This window comes from Tyto alba, unplaced genomic scaffold, assembly GCF_018691265.1.
Source record: "Tyto alba isolate M040663 unplaced genomic scaffold, T.alba_DEE_v4.0 Super-Scaffold_42, whole genome shotgun sequence".
Lineage (NCBI taxonomy): Eukaryota > Metazoa > Chordata > Aves > Strigiformes > Tytonidae > Tyto > Tyto alba.
The window spans coordinates 7242448-7266955 of NW_024881318.1; the positions used below are offsets into that span (position 1 = coordinate 7242448).

Sequence of the window (24508 nt, forward strand, 5' to 3'; positions counted from 1 at the left end):
TAGTGTTTTTGTGGAAAATACAAGCTCAGAAAGGATGGAGGTGCTTGCCAAAGATCACACCACAAGCAGAACTTGGAATTAAATTCTACTTGCCCTGATCCGGGCCGATATACTTGATATTGCCTTCCACTTGCACCTGTGAAATACAAACTGCACATGTAACACTTCACAAAAAAATCAAACTATTCCCTGCCCTACAGTTGTTTTTCTTTGAATTAGATGCAAATCATAGCAGAAATCTGCAAAGGAAATTTTAGTGGCTGTTAAAAAATGCTGGAAGATGGGTGTGGAAAGAAACCTTTGATGCGGTTGGATGCTTTCATCTCTGGCTGAGCTTTGGACAGATCTGCAGCTCCGCTGGGAACTCGCCAAGCCACAGAGCCCCTTTGCTCCATCACCAAGAGCGGGTCTGCTTTCTGCCCAGAGGCTAGGATGGCAGGAGAGGATACCTCTGGTTTTGGGACACAGAGATGAAAAGCATATTGAGGCCCTCTAAAGCAACTGAGGTAGCTGTTCAGGGGTCCAGGTTCACCAGGGTCTTCCATGTTAGTTGGCCAACAAAGGCTGTTGGATAAGGGTGAAATGAAGCTGAGTCAAGCACTCTGAACAGGCACTTTCCAGCCACCCTGGAGGGGAGCAGCTGAAAACACCCCCATGTTTTTTGCTGTTACCCCTATGTTTTAGCTACGGATGGGTGGGCTAGCAGAGCTGAGGAGCCACAGATTAGGTGTTACCAAAGAGCTGGAGTCCTTCATGTAATTTTTGCTTCATTGGCACTATTTTGAAATATTTCACTGACTTACAAGTTCCCCCAGCTCTTGCCTCTACTGGCAAATTAGTTGAGGATTTTGAAAAACCTTTGTCATGTTTTATTCTTGGAGGTGATATGGAATGTGATCCAAGGTTTGCATCTGCTTGGGCCAGCATTGCATTTCCCCCAAAGATTCCGTCTCAGCTTCTGGAAGGACTGTTAGAGCTCAAGAAGGGAAAAAGTCTGTTAAATGTCAGTACTTAGAGCTATCCAAAACTTGTCACAGGGAAGAGGGCATTGAAAAGTAGGTCTTTCCAGTGCTAGAAATGACATTTCTTTATCCTTAAGCACTAGCATGGTCAGGCCATGAGGTATGCTTGCTCACAAGATTGGTTTTTTCTTACCATAGCTTTTGGTGCGTGTGTATTACAGGAGCAGCACAGCCTTTGAGAGAAGCAAAACAGATGTTTTCCGAGTAAAAACCAACAACGTTGGACAAATAAAGAAAATAAGGTATCTGCACAATGTTACTACCACAGTACCTGCTCCATGAGGTGTTAATCAAATGACAGGCTGTAGAAGTTGCCATGTTTTATTCATTATTTGTTAATGTGCTCCTATCAAGGTGAAGTTAAGGGTTGGTAAAAGCTTGTTTACTGCCTAAGATTTGAACTGAAGTGTGAAATCACCTACGATATTGCTTATAACTATCTGTGCTTCCCACCAAGATTTGTATATCTGTCATATGTAAACATGAAGGAGGGTATTTAGGACTGTTTTTATGTCCTGACAGAGGTAAAATGGGTTCACTATACTTTTTTGTTAGTGTAATGTAAATTATAATATTACGTTTAACCACTACCTGACTGACCCATATAAAATTAAAAATTGGTAAGTAGTACAATGAAAGCTGGGAAAATGAGAAGAGGTGGATAAAACAAAGTAAGAAGAGAAAAGAGCAGGAAGGATAGAGGGTAGGAGGAGAGTCACTTATCTTTTAGATATACAGTGTAAAGTGAATTAATACATATGTTAAATGCACATGCAGGAGTGTGTACATTTGTGTGCATTCCTTTGCAGGAAATAGCCCACATATGCACCTATGATATCTGCCCACAGGTACATATGGAAGGTGGTTATTTTCAAAATATCCTGTAAAAGCCCAAAAGTCCTGTGAAACACTTTGGATAGATGGGTATAAACGGGTCATTTGTGTGTAGTTGCTCTAGCCTTGCCTAGTATAAAACATTCCACAGAATTACAGTGCTAGTGGCCAGTCTTAATCAGAATGTCAAATCCAGGGTTGTTCTTCCTCTAGGATTGAGCATGATAACACGGGACTGAACGCGGGCTGGTTCCTCGACCGTGTGATTGTGACCGACATGAACAGACCTCACCTCCGGTTTTACTTCCCCTGCAACAACTGGCTGAGCAAGGAGGATGGGGATGGACAATACGTCAGAGACCTCATCGGCAGCCTGGATCCCATGGATGTGCCCAAAAGTAAGTTTTTTTTCAAAAAGCTCAGCTTTCTGGTGTCCTGTCAGAAAGTACAGGGTTGCTTTCAAATTACTTCAGCCATGTGAAAAGTAATCAAGTAGTGTAAGCTAATTTGAGTTTTATTTATAGTCAGTGGAGAGAGAAATACAAAGATGCAAGATGCCTCCAGAGGGTAATTCTGTCTTCCAAAGTTAGACTTGAAATCTTAGGGTGGGATAAACCACTATTTGGAGAAACTCTGCTCGCTAGTTGAATATTGAAGGATGTGTGATGACTACTTTAAATTACATTAAATGGCTACCTGTAGATGAGAGGCATCCTACCCTGGAAGATGTAGGCAGTATTGTGTTCTATCAGAAGAGGCAATGTAGTTGAAGTCCTGTGTGTAAAGTTAGGTGTTTCCAGGCTCTGGTGATGTCCTGCAGGAAATTTCCATAAACAAGCCAACCCTCTTGCTGTAATTCTACGCTGGTTTATTGTATGCGTATGATATCCATATTGAACTAGTGCCTATTTTTCAGAGTGGTTTTAAGCTAATGATATTGAAATGAAGCCAGGACAGCTTGCAAACCAGACATGTACTCTTAAATTGATATCAGCGTGTAGGCCATGCGGTGATGTATAGTGCATGTAACATGAGTGGGAAGATGATCGAGTTGTGAAAGTGGAGCTAGCAAACCAGCCTCAGGTTTATCTGCAAGCGCTAATGAGGAAACCAAGTTTTGTTTTCCTGAGGACCTCACCACCACACTGCTCCTTTCTGGGAGTTTAACTTTGGGCAAGGAAAGTGAAGTACATTCGCCACTAGCCACATGTCTGGGGGAAAGGAGAGGTATAGTCTGGTGCAAAAGAGGGTAAGCATGTTTTTGTTAGCATCACATCTTTTGAAAACAGGTAGTAGATTTCTTCCACTAATGTTGTTGACATGACCACTTAGGAGGTTTTTTTTTTTGGTAAAAGCAGTTTACTGACAGCCTTAATAAGGTGCTTTGAGCACTGATAAATATTCTAGAAGGGCAAAGTATTGTTGTTTTTATTGAGATCCTGTTTGAAGTTAGCAGTGAATCAATACACCATGACACTGTCCCTGAATTTTTAAATAATTTTGCCCTATTAAGATGCAACCTCCTAAAACAGTTTCAGTATGTTGAAGATGTAAGTATTAAAGGACACTGCATGTGAGTTAGTGTGTACAAATAATATCCATTGACAAGATATGTATGTGCTAGCATTTTATAAATGCAGACCTCTCCACAGAGGTTGCCACATGGGAATGAGATAATGTCTGGAGATGCCCTGACAGAAACCCACCCAGTTACTGTCTGTATGTGCCAAAGTCCTCTGCTACTCTTTTTTTTCTGTTCCATTTGTGAAATGGAAGAGTTAAGGCAACCTGGGGAGCAGGAGGGGTCTGGAGAAGGTAGTGGATGAGTCAAAGCAATATATAACTAAGGAGAGGTTTCCTCAAGGAGGAAGTCAACCATTCGATCTTAATAGATCTGCAAATGACACAACAGTTTATCTGAATTTATTATTGCTCCTACCTGGGAGAGCTGATTCAAAGGAATGTATGTGATTTCATCCATTCTGTTCAACACCTGTCTCTCAGCAGGAAAAGATTTGTGGGCTAAACCCTCAGCTGGTAAAAATCAGTGCAGCTCCCATTAAATTACTGGAGCAACTGTGCATTTCACCGGCCGAGAAGCCAGTCCCAAGCGCTCACTCTTCTGGGCAAGTGGTTTTGGATTATATATCAGCTGCTAACTATGTGCTTGGTCCAGGACAAATGCGAGTAAGATTGTCTCCTGCCTTAGGAGTATGAAAGAAGAGATTTAACCGGGCGTTTGTCAGAAATGCATCTGTTCTAATGGCCTTTATCAGATAGAAAAGCCCACTTTTGAGTGGCGCGGGCTGGATGCTCTGTGGCTGCCTGTACAAACGCAGGGAGTTGGGCTGAGGCCAGAGGCACGGGTGAAGGGTTGGATGCCTTCCAGGCGGCAGGTCTGAATCTGTAAGAGGAGAGGGTTAGCTCAGCTATCTCAGGTTGCAGTTCCCCTTGAACCATAATTAATGAAAGATAAACATTCCCAGGCTGCTGAGGTGAACTGTCAACTGCGAATGTAAATTTATCTAAATTCATTTGTCTCTCTCTGGATCTGTAAAGGTCTGAAATTAAATTGTGATATGATTTTCTTTGTACATACAATTTATTTACCCTAAATTTGGTTGGGGGGGTTGTTTTTGGTTTGTGTTTTGTTTTGTTTTGTTTTGTTTTTTCCAAATGGATTAAACAGTGATGTTTACTCTTTGAGTATTTAATATTTCCTAGGCTACTAGGCAAACGAATAATTATGTGGTTTGACGGTTTTATGTGCCTGCAAGGAAAGACTACTTTCTCCCTTTTGAGTCTGTGCTCCCATTAGCAGTGTTCAGTGCTATACCCTCCTCCTTTTTGGTCATGTCTCTTCAATCACTGTTCCTCTTTTTTCTTTAGTAGTTCTTTGTAAACCACCCTGACACTGTTGTTACAGACCTTAGTCTCATGCTTTGTTTTCATGCTCTGTTTGCTGCCACAGTCTGGTATGTTTTTGGAGGTAACAAAACAAGTTTCCTTCATGATCCCTTTCCTTCCTTCTCCTGGAGAGCTTTCTCATCTCTGTCAGGAGGATTTACCTTCCTCTCTTGAACTGGAGGTCACTGCTGAGATGTGCATCTTCTCTGTGATATGTGTGGGATGTGGATTGGAGAAAAAGTAAATTATTTTTGTCGTATTTTTGCTTTGTTGAAGCTTTGTAGAGATGTTTGAAGCATATTTGAAGGGGATTGTTGGTGTTTGGAGTGAAAGTTAACAAGCTATGGGGAGACTCATCCTCTTTCTTGGCGAGGAGCAAAGGCCAACCAGAGAATCCCTGCAGGATTGTGAGCTTTGAAGAAGTTAATTTAAAGGAAAAAAAGAGAGGCATTATTAAAAAATGCAGAAAAGAGTATGTTCCAAAAAATAGTTAACATATAATTGAAAATTGGACATACACAAAACAAAAGCAGAGTTCTTTTCATGATCCAAATAGAGTTACCAGGGATGGTAGAAATACTTAGTGATTGCAGATGCCTGAGTGATTGCATTTACTTAGCTGAATAAAATGGCTTCTGTTGGGTTCACTGTTGAATGCCACACATTTCTCAAGGAGAACAGGTTACATTTTAAGTGTTCCTGCTTGAATGATCCTCTATTCTCTGCATTCAAATCAATGGCATCGTATGCCCATGGCCCTTTGACAGTGATAGTGCCACAGATTCTTATTTACCCAGCAGCTGCTATTGGCAGCATGGATTAATTTACATTACAGGTATTAATTACAAGGAAGGGCTATTGTTTAGTCTTATGCTGCTTCGCTTGAGTTTATGAAGTTTTAGGATTGTATGACTGTGGATGAGCTTCTATGCAAGGGACTGGCTCAAAACTGAAGTCTGGTGCTGGTTTTCCTTTGAGTGTGGCAGGTTTTGGGTCACTATGAGGGTGTCCCATGTCCTACCAAAGCGGTGGGGAAGGAGAGCATTCATAATAGCTTGTAGCTGCACTAATAAGAACTATTGACCCAACTGAGATTCAAAAGCAAATGAAATTCAGGAGCCAGTGCCCAGCTTGTTGTTCGGTATCTGCAGACTGGTCCTGAATCACTTGTGTCACTCTGTGGACAGACCCTTATGTCTCCCACCCCATGGTGACTCATTTGGCTGGACATCACTCACCTTTCCTTGGTGGTCTGCAGCCCCAGAGCTGCTCTGCATCTGCTGCAGATGGGAGATCAGGGCTGTTCCTTTCTCCACTCCTGTGTGTGATGGGTACAGCTTTTATGACCCAGCTGGAAATCAGGGACTCCTGAAATTTAATCTTCAGGTGGTTTGGAGAGCATCTCAAAACATAATACTGGAATATTTTTGCAAGGCTACATTTTGTCATAATTCATAAAAGAAACTGAGGTTCAGTCAGGTTAGATGATATGTTAATTTTCCATGGGCCACCTTTCTAGGGTGAGAGCAGGCTGTTATTGCTATTTACCTGGTTGAGGTTAGGCTAGGCTCTCTGCAGCACGACTTTCAGTTTTCCTCAGAATGAGGGAAGAAGCTACTGTTAGGTACCACCAAAACATTGGCTGTTCTTGATTACACTTGAAACCTTTCCCTAATCAAAACCATTCTCTATACATGCTCTTTTACTGAGAGAAAGCAGGAACATTAATTTGCAAAGGGGGCGTTTACTCACTTGGTCCTTAAAACCATGTTCAAGAGCACAGATACCTGAAAACTATTTCAATTGATTGTGCAATTGCACTTTATGCTAACCTGTCAAATTTTGGTCAAGTCTTGCCAACCTGCCAGTTGCAAATGAGGTTGAGATCCAAGGACTGAATTCCATCTGGATTTTTGGCCATCAGCACCCTGAAATTGTTTAGGATAGGACACAATAGGCTATAAATGTGCATGGGACAGCAGCTCATGTCAAACTATTTTAAGGCTGTATATTCACAGGAGGACAGAACTGCATGTGTGACCTCAAACTGTAACACTCCTCCTCCATTCTCTGCTTTTTCTGGGTAAAGTTTAGTCTTATTTGGTCTATTAATAATGAATGTGTTTACAACGGGTGCGTTACACAGCACAGTACTGAGGAGCAGGGCAGTCACAGCGTGTGACACACCCAGACCTTGAGGAAGGGAGCATCCCACACAGTTGGGTTGCATTTTTTTTTTTTTTTCCATACTTAAAAGTGTCAGGCATTGGTTACCTATCGTTTTTTGTTGTTATTAGTACTATGTAAAAAATGGATTGCAAGACCAGATCGGGTGTAGCTGCGCTGTATCTAGGGCTAAGTCTGCATGGTATTTTGCAGGTAGACGTGAGTACTCTGTCTTGCTGAGACAAGAACTAGCCTTGAACTGGAAGGCTGGTGATTGTGTCAATTCTGGCCTGATTTGGGCGTGACATATGGTGCATCTGACAGTTTGCATGGATTCAATTTAAGCTGGAATGGCTGTAAGGTTACACTGAGCAACTGGAAACGATTCCTGTGAAGACAGATGATTGGTGAAATGTGCCCATGTACTTGTGCATCCAGAGAGTAGTCTTGCCTTTAAAAAATGAGAACAATATTTATCATAATTACAACCGAGGGAAGTTCAGCTGTTCAAGTTGCAGGTCAGCCCCAATCCATTAGTCCTTCACAAGTTTCCTTGAATCATTGGTCTGTCCTCGTCTGGGGCAGAGTTAATGAGATCATCTGAGGAGACTTGGACAGTTTGTGTTCATGGTGGATCAGAGGGGAAGACCACAGTCAGAGAGAGCAACAGAACAGTTTTCTTCTAAGGCCGGAAAGGCTGTCCCTGCAGACATTATGAAAGCAGTCTATGCACTTGATGCAGCAACCTGTGCTGGACTTCTCTGCTTGGTGTGTTTTATAGAACATCTGAGCAAGCACATGTGGAGTTAACATGCTCTCGATATTCTCTGAGGCTTTTAGATCCACTAGGACCTAAAACTCATATATTTGAGCTGGGAAAGTGAGCTGTGCTATTTCTTTCCTCTGCAAAGGAGGCTTGTGCTAAGACTTGACAGTTTATTGTCCAGAGTTTTAATGCTGGCTGACTTAAGACACATGAGGCACCGACCTGGATTTGGGTTGAGGAAACACTTGGGGCAGCAGCTATTGACACACATGCTTGACTTTGAGTCAATGGCTAAATCCTTCCTGTCCCAACAGGACACGCATGTCCCCCAGGGCTGGACTGGGTCCAAACTGAAGTTGTGGCCAGTATGTCCCAGTAACAGACTGGTGCTGGAAGCTCTGATAAGGAGCAGCATTTTAGATGTGAGGAACCAGTTGATGATGATGCCCTGTGGGGCTTTGCAGCCTCATTTTACAAAGCACCAAACTGGGAGAGTGGGACTCATCCCTCTCCTGTCTCCCTTGGGTCATGATTCAAAATGTTACATTTTGGAAACTTCCATGATCAGAAAAACTGAAAATATTATTTCTGAGGATGTAGAAGGAGCGGGAATGAAATATTAATAGGTGTTACCTGCTCATCAAAACTCATTGTTATTTACATTGAGAACTGGAAGTGTATAGTTGGCACAGGAAAATGCAGCTTAGTATATTTATGAAATAAATATGAGTTGTTTGCTTTTGAATAATGGTGAATACCCCCTGTATTAAGGATGAGGTCTTGATACACGCTGAGATATCCAACAAACAAGGTTTGTAGAGAGAGTAATATCTTTTACTACCCAAAGGGTATCACTGAAAAAAAAACCTGTCATGCTATCTGGCACACTGAGTATCCAAAGATGTCTTTTTTTTTTAAAGAAAAAAAACAAAACAACTTCAGTTGGTCTAATAAGGATTTTACTCTCCCTGCAAACTTTGCCCAGTTTATATTATCATGTGTAAAACAAGGCAGTTATGGACATTTTATTAGTAACATATTTTTAAACTGTTATTTTGCCTCTAAAGATAGGTAATGGCAATGAGGAATTGAAATATAGAAATAAAAAGAAACACTGGTGACTTGCAAACTGCAAGGAAGAGAAGAGGCACAGAGCTCAGAAATGGGATGGAAATAGAGATTTGTAATTCATGTAAAGGACCTCATGTTTCAAGTTAAATATTTTGGAGAAGCACAAGACATTTCTATGTGTGGCTGATATATAGACCTGTATGTATCCATTGTAAAACTGATAGTGCAGCACATTTTGAAGATGGGGGAGAATTTTGACCAATTATGTCTAGATATTGTAATTATTTCAACTACCTGTTTTGAAATAAAGTAACTTTATTTAAGTATCTTATTTATACAAAGCAAGACTGAAGTACAGTGATAATAATATGATTTTAAACAATACTGTAAAAAAATTATTTCACTATTTGTTTGCATGCAGCAGAAATATTTTACCCAAGAGGTTATTTTCAGTTATTTTCCGAATTTTGGTAATAGCAGATCTGCAGAAAGCAGGAAGCGGATATTTCTTTTGTGAAATGTCTCCTTTTTTTTTTTTTTTTTTTTTTTTCCCCTCATTGGCTCCCACCCTGTGGCTAAACTAATGAAAAAATAATGAGAAATGTTGGAGAATTAGATGACCAAGGATTTCCATGCTGCTGTCACAAGGTGTGTTGCCCTGTGCAAAGCTTCATGCTTCTGCAGCTAAACCGCTATTGTCTCTTGAGCAAGGTCGTTTAAACCTCACTTCAAAATGTCATCATCACTCTGAAGTCACAGTAGGAATATCAGTTTAGCATATCCTACAAGCAAAAGACTCCTGCATGTGGTAATTTGCCTCTCACAGGCTTTGCAAAGGGATGATCCAGTCTGAATCTTAATATATTAACTGTTTTGATGCATACTTTGTTTTCACATAAGAGTCACACAAAATGGGGCTGAATCTCATGGTCTTTGGGCTGGATGGGGAGATGAAGTGGCTGAGTTCATTATAGGAGGTGCCCGAGGCAACAGTTGAGGATAATGCTGTGTTCAGTGGAACAAACATACTCTTTTCCATTTCCCATGTGTTGTGTCTCCTTGGGTGGTAGCAATAATACCTCTTTCTTAAGAACACACTTTTAGAGAGCTCTTCTGATATTAACGAAATGCTGATCCAAGGTGGTGGTAGCCTTGCACCCTTGGCAATGCTTCCGATGGAGTGCACCCCAAAGTCATCCAAAGGTTCTTCAGCATTCCTTCCCCACTAACACTGTGTTTTGGCAGAGGTGTTCATGGCCTAAAGCAATGTGAAGGTCTTTCTCCATCAGCATTCCCCGTGCTCCAGGTGTGCTTGTAATTTGCATTTCCAGTTTGAACCCTTGGTTTAAGGAGCTGTTCATCAACTCTCGGGGTGCGGCTTATTAAGAAAGATAGTTGTCAATTACTCTTGACAGAGATTAATTATTTTCAAGCTCTAAACCAACCCTTTGAATTCCACCTTTTCCTGGATGTGGAAAAAAATTCTTCCTTAACTGTGTGCAGTTACTCTGTGAAAGAATGGGTAGTGCTTTCCAGACAGAATTAGCTCCTGGTGAACTCAGCAGGGTTCTTCTGCTTTTACAGGGGTTGCTTTAGGTTCTCATTATGTCTTGCTCTGAGTAGTTTATCTCTAGGGTCCCTGCTACTGCAGTAGAGAGAGGTGTAATGATTAGGGCTGGGCGAGTTTCCTTCTCTGTGGCGTTTGCAGAGACTCCAGAGACAGTGCTGTGTATGAAAACGCAGTAAGGCATCTCCACCAGAAGGTCAGGAGGAGGTCATAGAGGAAGAGGTGGTGTTAGCCTGGTGGGATGGGCTCTTTCCCAGGACAGGCAAGAGCTAAATTGAAATGCTTGCTCTGAATCAAGCATGTTGGGATGCCAGATCCCAGCCTTGTGCCCTAAACATAGGCTGTCTGACCTTTTGAGGTTGTTCTGACCAAGAAGTCTAGCTGTCACTGAGGAATACGCTGCCAGAAGTGGTAAAAAGGGAGCTTCTGTTTTGACATGTCAGTGCTTTCCACCAAGAAGAGATTTTGTCGGACGATTTCTGGTGGGCTGGAATGACTGACTCCATCTGACAGCGAGGAACCGAGGCATATGGATGTTAAACCACCTTCCCGGGCTCGTGCAAAAAAGCTGTGGCAGACTCAGGTTGAACCCGCGCCTTGCCTGCAGATCCAGCTCCTTGCTTCTCCCTCTATCAGCGATTCTTTTCTCTTTTCACAATAACCACAAATGTATTTCTTCGCCAGCAGCAGTAGCGTTGCCCCTCCCCTACCCGTTCCACCCCTCCTCTCTTCTGAAATCTGCCTGCTCAGTGCTGAGCAGTACAGGATGGATCTTAAAACATTGCCACCCTTGGGAGCACTGCAAAAACAGAAGGATAATTGCTAGATGTTGCCTTATTAGAAGAATCCATCGCTGCCTACGACTTTGCTCCCTGCTTTTAACCCAGCGTGTTTTGCTTCTGAGGGATGTAACATTTCTTAGCTGTTGGATGCTGTGCTGCTGCCCTGCTCCATCGCAGGTCACACATGGCAGAGGCAGGCAGGGATGTCTAGTGGAGAATTCACTGTGCCCTGCAGGAGTTAATACCTCTAGGTAATGAAGCATGGTTGACTTTCTATCCCTGACTAAATCTGGTGCTCCTGCTGCTACAAACTCAGCAGCTTGTGTGTAAATACCCTGTCTAATGCCCCAAATAACATGAAATACAAGATTTCTTTAGGCAATTCCATCCCACAGCATCTCAGGTGACCCTGATACCATCTTGCTAAATAAATGGAATTAACAGATGAATATCACACGGCTGGGCAGTCAGTTGAGGCTTACAGGTGGAAGGGTTTGGCTGGGACATGTCCATGCATTTTCCATGGTTGGAGGCAGGAGAGAGGTTGTACAAGAACACCCAGGGGTGCTGGGGCTGGATAAAAAAATCCTGGGTGGTGTGTTGGGCTAGTGCTGCACCCTGGCTCCTTGGGATGGAGATGGCAGTGGGGCCAGCCTAGATGGGGTATACTGGGGGTAGGAGGTCTGCAGCCCCATGCCCTTCTTCCCCCAGGAGCAGTGTTGGGGGTGCCGGTAGCATCACAGCCCTTCACCAGAATAAACGACTTGGCTCTCTGTGGAGAGAGCCTGACTCTAGCCCGTGGTGCAGTATTAATATTTCCTCTTAGCTGTTGAAAGCTGTGGCTGAGTTGATTAGTAACAGACAAGCTGCTTGACTGTCACACCTCTGCTAAATTACTGCAGTGGGGTCATATCAGTTACTGTCACCCCACTGCTCCCCAGAGATGGCATCCTGGCAATGTCTTCAAACGCCTCCTTGGGAGAGCTTTGTGTGTGTCAGTTTGTTGGATGAGAGATGTCAGGGGGAGCTGGATTGTCTTTAATGGAGCAGTAAACAAAAGGAAGGTGCTGGAACCACACAGAACATTTGTGCTTGTGTGCTGCAATGGGAAGAGGAAAGAGAATAGGAAATAGTTATTGCTTTTGCTACTGGATTTTTGTTAGCTGTTCTACCCCTGACATCTTACAGTTGCTGCCTCTGAAGCTGCTAATTTCACTTCTAGGAAAGCTCCTCTCCCTGTGCCTGTGCTGCAGCAAGCCTGCACTTCTTGATGGAGTCACAGCTTTTACCAGCCGTACATTATCAGTTTACATGTTCCCAGTGCTAGGAGAAGCATTCAGAAAAAAAATACCCAGGCAACATCTTGATCTTTGTTTTGCAGATGAACTCAGAGCCGTGTATTGAGATTAAAAAAAGCTAAGTGGGTATTTTTGAAAAGATGATGTTACTGTTTTAAATAATGCATGATTAAGGACTTACAGAATAAGGAACATCCACCCATGCTTAAAATGAAGAGTGCTTGACTTCAGCCAGATCTCTGCCTGGCTGCAATGACAGTCTTTTCCTGCATGCTCCTAGCAGCTGAATCCTCACTGTCTTTTTGAGATGTAGCATTCCTTTCTATTTAAATTTGCACATCCACCATGTAATTCTGTAAGATGTGCTGATGTATGAAGCACAGAAGGACCCCTGAGCAGAATGAAGAGCTACTCTCTCTGCTGCAGCTGAGTGTTGAATTGCTTAGAGAAGGAGAGAGCTGGCAAAAATTCAACATGGCTCTGGATTGATCCTGTTTGCTTCCTGAAGATGAAAGAAATAAAATTGTCCTGCATGCAGAGCTGAGTGGGGCAGGTGTGGGGACTGGCTTCGGTGCGGTTTCAGAGTTGGGAACATATGAAAAAAATCAAGTGGAAAACCTGGTGAGCACACACTAGGCATGATACTGTAGTCTGTGAAGCAGGGATGTGCTATGACCTAATCCAAGGACCTCTGATGCTCTTGGAGCAGCTTTCCCTATGGAAACACATCTGCAAGGAGCATGGAGGAAAGGCATGGTAGCACATGCCATGCACCCCAGCCTGGCTTATATTTTAGGGGACAACATAAAACCCTTGCTGTGCAGTGCCTTGTGATTGCCAGCAGCCCCAGATGATAACCCAATGCACTGCCCATCTCTGTGGGCTCAGGAATTTTTCTTGCTGACCAGACATATTTCTGCAGAAGCTGTAAAAGGTGCCTTTCCTCCCCAGTTTTTGGTCACTGCTGCTGATTGCTCTCTTCATGGACTTGTTCTCTACATGTCCTCCCTGGTGCCCTGCATGTGTTCAGGCATCCTTCTGGGTCTATACTTCAGAGGCATAAATCCTGATGCTACAAGGGTAATCGAAGATCAGCTGTTGATGCTTGTTCTTTTGTGGATCCTTGTATCCTGTTGAGTTCTTCTGGCCCTTGAAAAGTGGAGTGGAAAATTAATCACCAACATCAGAATAAATATTCCAGAGGAGGTGCAAGGAGCAAAGTTTCTTGAAAAATGTGGTCTGTAATTAAATATCCCAATGTACAATGGGTCACTTTTAGTTAGAGCAGCTTAGTGGTCAAATGGGAGCTGTAAATAACACCATCTCCATCTCTGGCTAATGCAAATGAAATGCTTTGGTGTTGGCATATCTCTAGCAGATTCTTAGAGCTGTATCAGCTCAAGCAGAAGAGATAAAGAGAAACATTAAAGCATTTTTTCCCTTGTCTGAGCCTGTCTTTGTCCTCCTCTTTCTTGTTATTTAATATTTATTGCATTTTTATCATTATTATTTTATTTGTAATGGCATGTTTTGTGATGGGGCGCCAAGAATGTCAGCTCGATTTTTAGCCTTTTCAGAGCACATTCATTAAACCATGACAGGTGATTTTGCCTGCTGTTTAGGCTCTTCCCTTGTACTCCTCACCCTGGGAGCTGAACGCATCTTTATAATTCAGGGGATGGTCCAACAACTGCTTCGCATACGCTTGCTCTCACATCCTCTGCCTCAGCAGGAACATATGCACCAAAGTGTCTGCTGCCTTTTAGAATACTTTTTGATATACACTGATTATGGTGGAGGAGGAAGGTGATCAGCTCTGGGAGTAGTAACCCAGGGTTTATGATGGTCTGTAGCTCCTGAGGGAATTAATTTCTGGTGCTGTCTGGGAAGCCCAGACAATCTTTCCCCCTAACTTTACACCTGCCAAAGGGAAAAAGTTGTTCACCATGGGTCATGGTGCAAAAAGTTCTGCTTTTAAAAGGGAGGTACGTGTGAGTCAGCCTGTGCATTTTGTCCCTTTGCAGAAGCAGCATGCCCAGGACTTGGAAATGAAGAGCTGATGTAACGCAGAGCTTTCGGTATCAGCTAGCCAGGGCTCAGTAGTACAGGGTGTAACAGATACTCTGTTGAGGGCTTATAGAACATCATGTACTGTTCAGTAGTAGGTTTTGCATTAATCTTCATCAGTTTTGTTTTGTACCATGATGTCTGTCTCCAGCACTTGTTCTGCACAGAGGGTATGGCATTAGATGTCTGTCATGGCTGAGTTTGCTTGGAGGAACAAGGTAGTCAGGTAGACTTTGGTGGTCAGTTTTGAAAGTTGCTCATGTTTGCCCCAAATGCAGTCACACTAGAGGCCGTGGCAGTTTTCTCGTTGGTTTCAGAGGAAGCAGAGTTCACCCTTGCTGTCCTCCCAAGCTAGTCCCATCCCAATCCCTCTGAAGAACTTGCTTCTCAAATTCACTGATGTGACATGTGTGAAATGTTCATGGTGTTGCTCACCTATGTGATTTTTGCGTTACTTGGTGGCACACACGATGTAGCTTCACAGTGTCACTGTTCCTGGACTTTACTCCTATTTCTCCATTAAGTGGAAAGGACTGGTTTTATTTCTTTTTTCTTTAAACTGAGCACAGTAACAGCATGGTCACCTTCAAATTTTTGTGCGCATGCAGTGTGATTTACTTTTCCTCAAAATACTTGTTGTTACCAGCCAGGCTTAATATAAGCCAAGCTGCAAAAATAACTCTAGGATAGCATTTGGACTGGAGGGGTCATGTCTGATCTTGGGCAGATGGCTGGCTCTGTAACTCATTGGTGTTTTGAAAAAGCAAAGCTAGTGTGTAGTTCTGAGTTCATTTAACGACCATGTATCAACACCAAGATCTGCACCTTCTTCTCATCTATTTCAACTTCCACGTCAAGGTCAGGAACTGAGTGATCTGTTCCTCTTGCCCTGTGCAGTGAATACGCAGTGTCAGAGCTCTGCCGATGGATTTTATTCCTCTTATGGAGGAGAGAGTCAATGTATTAGGAGCCATGGTTCAGACATGCTATCAAGATACAATCAGCACAGCCTGGATTGGTTTGTACCATTATGTTTTGTATCAAACCACTGAGTAATTAATGTATTGGGATTTCTGCCTTTCTCCTTGCAGTCAACAAATACGTGGTCCGAGTTTTTACTGGTGATGTTAGCGGCAGTGGAACAGATGCAGATGTCTTCATTAATATCTTCGGTGAGAAAGGAGACACAGGTATTCAAATGCAAATCATTTCCTAAAATATTTCTTCCTGCTCTGCAGGCCTGTGATCTGAACAACACACAGCAGCAATCTGGCAAATGTAGAATAATTTGGCTGAAATGGACAACAAATGGTGGTGTTAGCTACGGGGTTTCTCACATCCACAGCTTCTCGAAGCTGTGTCTGCAGACCAGAAATTGTGGCTGGTCTGTGAGCATGACTGAAGTTACCTACCATCAAAACCCCCAAACTTTTGGAAAATGCAGCAAAAACTACCATCATAAACCAGTGCAGTAAGTCCCAGTCCAATAAGGGACCCAGCACAAATGTGTATTTACAGTGCATGCAGTGAGCGCTGCATGTCCCATCTTTCTGTGTCCATGGCCTGCTTGGCCATTTAGAAAGATAATCTGACCAAGGTTTGTATTAGCTGGCTTTAAATTAATGGTGGTAGTTTTTTCTTCTTTTTTTTTTTTTTTTTTTTTATTTTTTTAATGTAGATTGTACTGCAACACTAGTCTACGAACTTACATCTAATTTTTAAAAAAATATTTTTAATTGAATAGTAATAAAACATGTGCTCAGACCAAACTCTCTGGGTCACGCCATGGAGAAGAGTGGGTGGAAATTCCTGAAGACCCAGAGAGCAAATATTCTCTCTCTTCTATACTGCACCTATCCTATCAAATTCAAGAAATAATGATATGATGTCTGCCAAGTGTCCTTGAACAGATTATGAAACCTAGTGGATAGGTCTTATCCTTGATTAATTCTCCAGACTTTTACAAGGGGATTCAACTGATCTCACTGGAGACATCTGAAAGCAGGAGTCTAAATCTAAGCTGGTTGTCCCGGCACTCTGTCATATCTACACAGAGAAATAACACCCCTAGAAAATGATTTGTCCTCCCCTTCTAAGGTAAGTAACTGGGATGAATTTCCCTCTGACACCTCTCCCTGCACCAGTGCCTCGCAGGGGTTCAATCCCACTCGCAGCATCACTCGCACAGGAACAGTGATGGTTGCAACTGAGGTCAGCGCTTTAATACTTTTCATAAAGGCAAACTCCTGTCAGATCAGGAAAAGCCAATAGCCCTGGCTGGGTCCTAATTTGAAAAGAAATCCTTCCTGTGTGATGAAGCAAAGAATCCTGTGTCCTGAAATGTCAAAATCTGAAGCTTGTGACCAAAGCCTTTTTAAAACTGTTTGGAGATTTTTAAAGACATTAAAAATAAAAGGGAAATCTGGTTGTATGAAAAAAAGATGCAAGAGCCATCTGGATATATCTTTCTGAAAACTCTCAGAGCTGTAAGTAACTGTGACATTAGAGTGAAAATCCTGGTCTTTTGTGTGCTCAAGAAAAGGTACATTTTTATTAGAATATAAAGTCCTCTGCCTTTATCTTGGATTCTGGTTGCAGAGAACTAGTACCTGAAGAATATTTGATTCAGTCAGTGGTGACATTCCTAGGTATTTCTTCACTTACAAACACCCATGTGCCAGTAACCCTTTCCCCCTTGTTTTTTCTCTATTTAATTTTTTTCAGGTGTAAGGAAACTGGACAATGACAATGACAACTTTGAAAAAGGAGCAGAGGACAAGTTCACACTCGATGCTCCGAATTTGGGAAGGTTAAGGAAAATTAATATAGGGCATAATAACAAGGGTGGATCTGCTGGTTGGTTCCTTTCAAAGGTTAGTTACTTCTGAGACATTTAACATAAACATATTGTGGGATCAAAACATGTCACTTATCCACTCAGCTGTCTGATGCCAAGAAATGCAAGGGCGTTTGCTGGAGATACAGGTTCCTGGTTATAGAGAAAGGCAAAAATCAAGTTTTCACATTTCCAGAAGTATCCTCTCTAACACTTGCTTTTTCTGTAGAGCAAAGAGGGGCTGATGAAGGGCTGGCAGCAGCCTGCTGTGTGCCAGTAAGGTGCATCTAAATCAGGTGCAGTAGATTCAGATTGGGTAGTTAGAAAATAAGGGACACTCTGGGTTAGGGTACATTGTCAAGTATCTCAGGCAACTTTGTGGCAGTGAGAAAATCCAGTTGTAAGGCTTGAATTTGTCTGCTCAAATAATATTTCTTATGTCCTAGTAACAGCAGTTTATTTAAAAGATAAGGGGCAGTTTTCCAAGCCCCCTCTCACTCTACTGACTTAACTCATTATCAAGATTGTAAAGGTACTAGAGTCTAAGAAATATCTGTTGAGTCTGTTCACACTGGAAATTTGCAAAGACTTATAGCTTTGGCCAAATTTGGGTGATTTATGATTGACACAGCAAAAAAGATATACCTACCACAAAAATTCTTTTCTTCCACTCCCACTTTCCTCCCCATTTTAATCTCCTGCTTGAAGGTGTGCAGGTATTGCAACTTTTAGTAAAATAGTTGAAGTAATATTTTAAAAGGAAAAATTTATGGCTCTTTCCTCTGATCTGATTTTCTTTCCTCTACTGGTGTAGTTTAACACATCTGGATTTAGTCCACTGAAGGTCTAACCCCAAATTTGTAAATCCTAGATAACAGGGTGAATTGATGTATTACAAATGCAAGTATTAGCACGTGGTTTTCCACCATCACCATATGCTGCACTAAAAGTTGCAATGGTTGTACATGAAAAATGCAGAAGACGAAAAACAGAGCTGTTGTGCTCCCTGAAATAAATGAGGGGGAGGGGTAAACCTGCAGGAAAGGAAACTCTTTCTCACATTGCAAATGAAGTCTGCATGACATGGTTTTTGATGTTGCTTAGGTTGCTTAAGTCCCAAAGCCTAAAGTAGTAACTAGTTGCAGCCAACATGGTAATCCTATGTTCTGCCACAGGAACCACTGAGATGTTTGTGATTAAGTAAAAGGCAACTTGTGCCTTGCAAGTTCAACTTGAAGTTTGGAGGAATGAGCTAAAACAGCCCAGTTATCATCTACCATTGGTAGACGTTTTTCTGTAATTTGTTCCAATACTTGGGGAGTCTACCGTTGTCACTCCTGGATGAACTTGCTAAGCATCATGAGAAGTTTTCCTCATGTTTCCTGTGTTTTCAGCATGGCTTATATTCAGAACTGATTTTTCACCTCTAAATATATGAATATACATATTAACAGGAACTCAAAGAAGATCAGCTGGTAGAGGGGAATCTGAGTGTTGATCTTTCTCCTCAACCTCATAGATTTTAATGTCTAACTCTCCATCACAGTACCACTCTCTCATGCTGACGGTCCCAGCCCTGGCAGACACTGCTGTCTGTGTCTCCAGAGGTACAACGAGAACCGGTAATGCTACAGGTAATAGAACAGTGTGGGATGAGTGACAGGAGGGTAAGCTCTGATTTCCAAAGAATGTTTTCACAAATCTATTAGCAATGACAGATGTTGGATTCTCCCCCTTTGTTGAGAAGGCAAGGTGGCAAGGACTTTCTATCCCTAATAGTGATTTTTGTTTGTTTGTTTGTTTGTTTTTTCTCTAAGACATAACCCATTCAGGTGAGTAGAGATGTTGATTTCTTCTTCTCTGGCTGAAAATCTTCAGTACTCTTCACTACTTGTTTGAAATACTGAAGTAACTCTATGGCAAGATTCAGGAACTCAGAAGAAGATATTAGTAAGAAATACCTCAGCAGGAGGTGCAAGAAACTCCAAGTGGGTAACACTGGCTTAATCTAGTATTAAAGGGAAAGATTGTTCCCTGGCCTATTTCATCAAAATATGTATCCAGATAAGTCTGAGAGCCAAATCCTTCCAAATTAGAAACTACTACCACAGGATTTCATGGCTGTCTTTGCAATAATTCCATCCCAGAGTAACTGAGTGGGATAACAAAATATTACTAGGTCACACAAGCTGACCTGATGGTCTTGATTTGTCCTGAAATTCTTTGGTATTATTTTATAACAAGTCTCTAAAACTGAGAGAGAAAGAAGACAGCCTGTTCCCCAAGCAGAACAAAGAGCTGCCGTTCAGCTGATGGAGAAGAGTAGTCAGCAAATGGGCTCTGGAGAGAAGGAAGACAGGCCAGCCAGCTGGTCTTGCTAGCAGAGACATCTGGTCTCATACACTGCAAAAGATGCAGATTGAGTTCACTGAATAAAAAGCAGAAAAGAAAAAAGCCTGGTTTTCCTCACTGATATTCTGAAATTCTATCAGTACTAATTAGGGCGTGGAGAGGGATCTGCTTGTGTATTGAATATATTAAATATCAGGTGAAAGTGTGTGTACATTAAGCTTCTGCTCTTCTGTCACCGCTTCTGTAGCACCTTTGCTATGTCTACTTTATTCTGAGAAGTGCTGTTTCTTTTCTCTTAGGTGATCATTGAAGACATTGGCAATAAATGTGTGTACCAATTCCCAGTTGAACGCTGGTTTGCTTTAGATGAAGATGATGGAAAAATCCAGAGGGACATTCTTGTTGGGGGCACTGAAGCCACAGGTAAAGTCATGGGATGAATCCATGGTGGGAAATGCAAAGATAGAAAGGCCTGGTTAATGCTACTATCCATGTTTTCTTTAGAAGATTGAATGCCTTACACTTAGGGAGACCTGCAGCTTAGCATCTGCTGGTGATGTTTGCTGGTTTGTGCAGACCAGCTGGTTTGTGCAAGGATACCTGAAATACCATTGCATTTCCCACTTCCCTATCTCACTGGTAAACCTGTGCAGGACCTACATGCTGATTTATCACCCAGTGTACCTGGATAAGGGACTGATGGGCAGAGGATGAAAGATCCGGCTTGTACTTCAGCAAGTTTCCCACCAGCTTTCAGTGGATTGCTATTTCCACAGTCACCAATGTACCACCCAGTAGCGCATATTGTACTTCACATTCTTGGCTGGGGAACAACATATCCTTTTACAAATCAAGAAAAGCAGTGCTGAGCCCTAAAACTGGCATTTTTATTATCCAACATGGTTAGAGCAGAGACAACCAAAAGTTATGTCTCTGTTAAAAGAAACCTGGATGTAAAGTCAATAAAAGAACTTACGATGAGGCAGAAGATAATTTGAGTAGTGTTCTGCCTGTATTTATTCATTAGACTGAAGGTGAACACTTTGATTATGCACATTACAGCCGTTCCTTACTCCATTGTGTGGTCTTCAATATCTGCAGGCCTTCTATTTCCCCCTGCAAGTGCATGAGGAAAGTGGTCTGCGTGCAGAGTCCTGACTGAAGGACGCATGTTGGGAAAAATTAAGGGAAGATGGGAAAGAAACCTGAAAAAGAGAGCAATTCATTTACTGAAAGCTTCCCTTATTTTTTTACCATTCATGACTGTGCATTTTTTTCTTGCTGTCATGGGTTTTGTTGAAGATATATGCACAGTAAAACACGCTTGAATGCATTTTTTAACATAAATTTCAAAAAGAGGATTGTTTAGAAGAGCATGAGTTCTGATGTTTCTACTTCATCCAAAGTCCCTATTGCAATTTCTGGAAGATTTAAGCAAAGGAAGAACTTAGCTCGGGCCTCAACTGTTTTATACATACTTCCATACTTCTTAAAACACTGCTATAGTTACAGCGGTATCTCTTTATTTGATGCCGTGACACAGGTCTAAGATATGCCTGTCAATGAGACTTCTGAGAAGTAAGGCTTGTAGGAAGAAGTTTTATCTTTCTTAGACCAACTGTTAGAGCTAGAAAAAAACAAGCAAACTTTTACACATATAGACTTCTTTTAAGAAATGTTTTTCTTTCTTCCAGCTGGGCTAATACCTCTCCCAAGACTTGTTTTGCTAAGATCTTTAGGGTCTCACAGTGACAGTGAAGGTCCTACTGGATTCAGCAGCGTTGTAGGCTGCTAAGCCCAAGTATCAGGAGTTTTGTGATGCTACAGAACTTGCCACCAATGTTTAAAGCAACACTTCCCTATCCTCTCAGAATCCTCTGATGTGTTTGGTGCTTGGTACCTCTCAAAATCAAACAACTTAGTTGCCAATTCAATTTTTTTTACCTTTCTTCACCTAATTGTCACCACACGGTGATAAAAACTAATTTTTTCTGTTGAGCCATGTGACAGGAAATTTGTCACCACAAACCTGTTTCTCTTGGGCAGTCTGAAAGTAGTTTTTCTCGGAGGTATGTGCTTTTCTCAGAGGTATGAGTGGGACAGAAACAACAGAAGCATTGTACTGTGTGTATGTCAAAATCTAAAAAGACAGTGGGAAACCAGTAAAACCCAATGTAAATCCAATCAAAATTATTACTCTCAGCCTTTTTTCCTCCCTTCTTTTCTTCCTAACCAAATTCTTGATTCCTTCAGGTATTGTGTACAACGTTGCTGTAGTGACAGGAGATATCAGAGGAGCTGGCACAAACTCCAAGATCCACGTAATCCTCCACGGCTCCAAAGGCTTAAAGAACAGTGGGAAGATTTTCTTAGAAGGAGGTGAATTTGAGCGTGCCAGGACAGATCTCTTTAACGTGGAGATAGCTGCTCTTCTCAGCCCTCTCAGCAGAGTCAGCATTGGGCATGATAATTGCGGTGTCAGTTCTGGCTGGTTTTGTGAGAAGGTGAGACTAAATTGTTTGTCGGTAGGCAGATGTCAGACTGTTTTCTATTCATAACCCTATCCCAACAACCAAATACTGTTAAAAAAAAAAAAAAAACCAACAAACCTCTTCTTTTTTTTTGGATTACAATATCCCTGGTTTAACAAGTCAATATTATACATAATGCATGGTAGTAGCTGATTGCCTCAAAGGCATATTAGATGCATAAGTCAATCACTCACTAATTGGGTTGATTGCCCCTTTGCAGTCACAAAGATAGAGATTATTGTTTGCTCAGCGCCAAAAGCACCTTCAGATGTTTACCCAAGGGGCCAGACAGAAATGCAGCCTCAGGTTGTGCTGACCATTTCAAAGTTATCATCTATACTCAGACTTTCCTGAAGTTTTTAGATGCTGCTTTGGAGCTCAGAAAAAAAAAAAAAAAAAAAAAGTGGCTGACCACAGCTGTTACTGGGAGGTAGTGGAGCAATATGTGATGTGAGATCCTGTACAAAATCAACAGGAGATAATGGGAGGGTGGAGTGGGAGGCAGCTGCCTAACCTGAAGCTGGGAGGAAATTTTTCCTGGAAAGCAAAACCGTCTTAAGCTGTGTTTGAAGCCTTTTTGCATCTTGTGTTTCCTGCTGAACCCTACTGTGTACTGGTGTGGCGCAGGGTGTGTGCTGCACACTGACACAACACTGACTCCTGCAGCCACATTCCCTGTCCCTGTTCCCTTCCCCTCGTGGTGTTTTACCTCTTCTTGGTTGACCCATTTTGATGTACTTCTGGAAGAGTGGGAATAACAGGACAGATGGGTCCTAGCTATACACCAAATTGGGAATCATGCAACCAGTCCAGTTCATGTTGTTTCAGAAAACCTGATTTTCAGAGCAGGACCAAGATCTCCAGCTCTGTCTTTGCTGTAGCTACTGAAGTTTTCAGTATCAAAGTCATATGGGCTGCCAGTTACAGAATATTTAAACTCACCTTCGCAGTCTCTTTTCCTAGGTGGTGGTTTACTGCCCATTCACTGGTATTGAGCAAACTTTCCCATGTGGGAAATGGCTGGATGAAGATGAAGGAGATGGTCTCATAGAGAGGGAGCTCTACGAAATGGTCTCCTTGCGCCAGAAAAGACTGAAAAGTAGGTACAAGTGCCCAGGAGCCTCCTGTGACACCCCCTCACCTCCCACGCAGCAGAACCCTGGGTGTCACCCATGCAACATGACATGGGTAGACCCGTGGTCAAGTAGGGGCTCAAGTGAATTGAGTCCTGCAAGAGTTTCAGCTTTGAACATCCTGGTCTGGGGAGTTTAACAATTTAAAAATATTTTTAAGAACTGCACTCATTTTCTTAAGGGAAGAAATTTGAGCTGGCAGCCTTTCTGGGTTTGCTGCCATTTCACCTTTGCAGACAAGCCAGGCTATGTTTCTTATCACTACAGAAGCAAAGCTTTCCTGTTCCAGATGAAACAAAACCCAAATATAATAAAACGACAAACCTGGGGGAAAACAGGAAGAAAAACCAAACTCTTCCCACCAGCTTCAACTTTTTGAATCTTGGCCTTAGAGAAAAAAACCAGCTCTTAGTCCTGTCCAGATGCCAAACGTGAGACACGTGAGTGCTGCATTTGAAGCCTCTTCTTTAAGGGGAGTCAATGTCATGCCTTTGCTGGGAGGTGCCAGAAAGTGCCATGCAGCTACTTGCACATTCACCCACCCACACACCACCCCAGCACCCAACCTCACTGGCTGGTTTTGCACAGAGCAGATCAGATTTCTGTCATCTCGCCCGTGTCAGTGCTTATGTGTAAGCAGAACATTTGAATTAGGGTAATAGATACAGTTTAGTCCGAATGCTTCGGGTGGGTTCCTGTTTAAACAGCAGTTCATTTAAATAAACTTTATCTAAATGTTAGTCAGTGTTATAACCACATTGCATCTCTGTCTCGGTCCATTTAACTAAAGCATTGGCAACCTTTAACCCTCTATTATCAGCTCTGATTGTTATTGACAGGCTAATTCCCCTGCTGCTGCATTGCAGGAGATAGACAGAGAGCATTAGCCTTGAGAAATCTGTGACCTTTAGCTGCCAGATTATAGAAGCATAAGACTTGGAGTTAGAAAAGACCTATTATGTCATCTCGCCTATCTCCCCATGCATACAGGACTGTCCCTTTCTGTAGAGCTGATCAAAGCTTGGTTCACCCTCACTTTGGGTATCCATGGTGAAATGGCTCCCTGCACAGCGTTTGCAAGCTGTTCCTCCAGCGGATTGCAGCTCGACGTGTAGCTTGTATTTATTCTGTCTCTTTTTATTTCCTTCCCTCCCTTATCTTGAGTGTTCTCCTGGA

At 42.2% G+C, this 24508-nt stretch overlaps 1 protein-coding gene across 1 annotated transcript in view; it reads left to right on the plus strand.

Moving 5' to 3' along the window:
• The first annotated feature begins 1220 nt into the window (after positions 1–1220).
• The window catches only part of LOXHD1 (lipoxygenase homology PLAT domains 1), a 118487-nt gene continuing 95199 nt past the window's right edge, over positions 1221–24508 (plus strand). Inside the window, exons 1-7 of the mRNA XM_033011102.2 lie at positions 1221–1264; positions 2070–2254; positions 15572–15670; positions 17205–17353; positions 19968–20091; positions 21922–22172; positions 23163–23298. Of these exons, the coding sequence (XP_032866993.2) occupies positions 2134–2254; positions 15572–15670; positions 17205–17353; positions 19968–20091; positions 21922–22172; positions 23163–23298 (880 nt within the window). The 5' untranslated portion in view covers positions 1221–1264; positions 2070–2133. The remainder of the gene's footprint in view (positions 1265–2069; positions 2255–15571; positions 15671–17204; positions 17354–19967; positions 20092–21921; positions 22173–23162; positions 23299–24508) is intronic.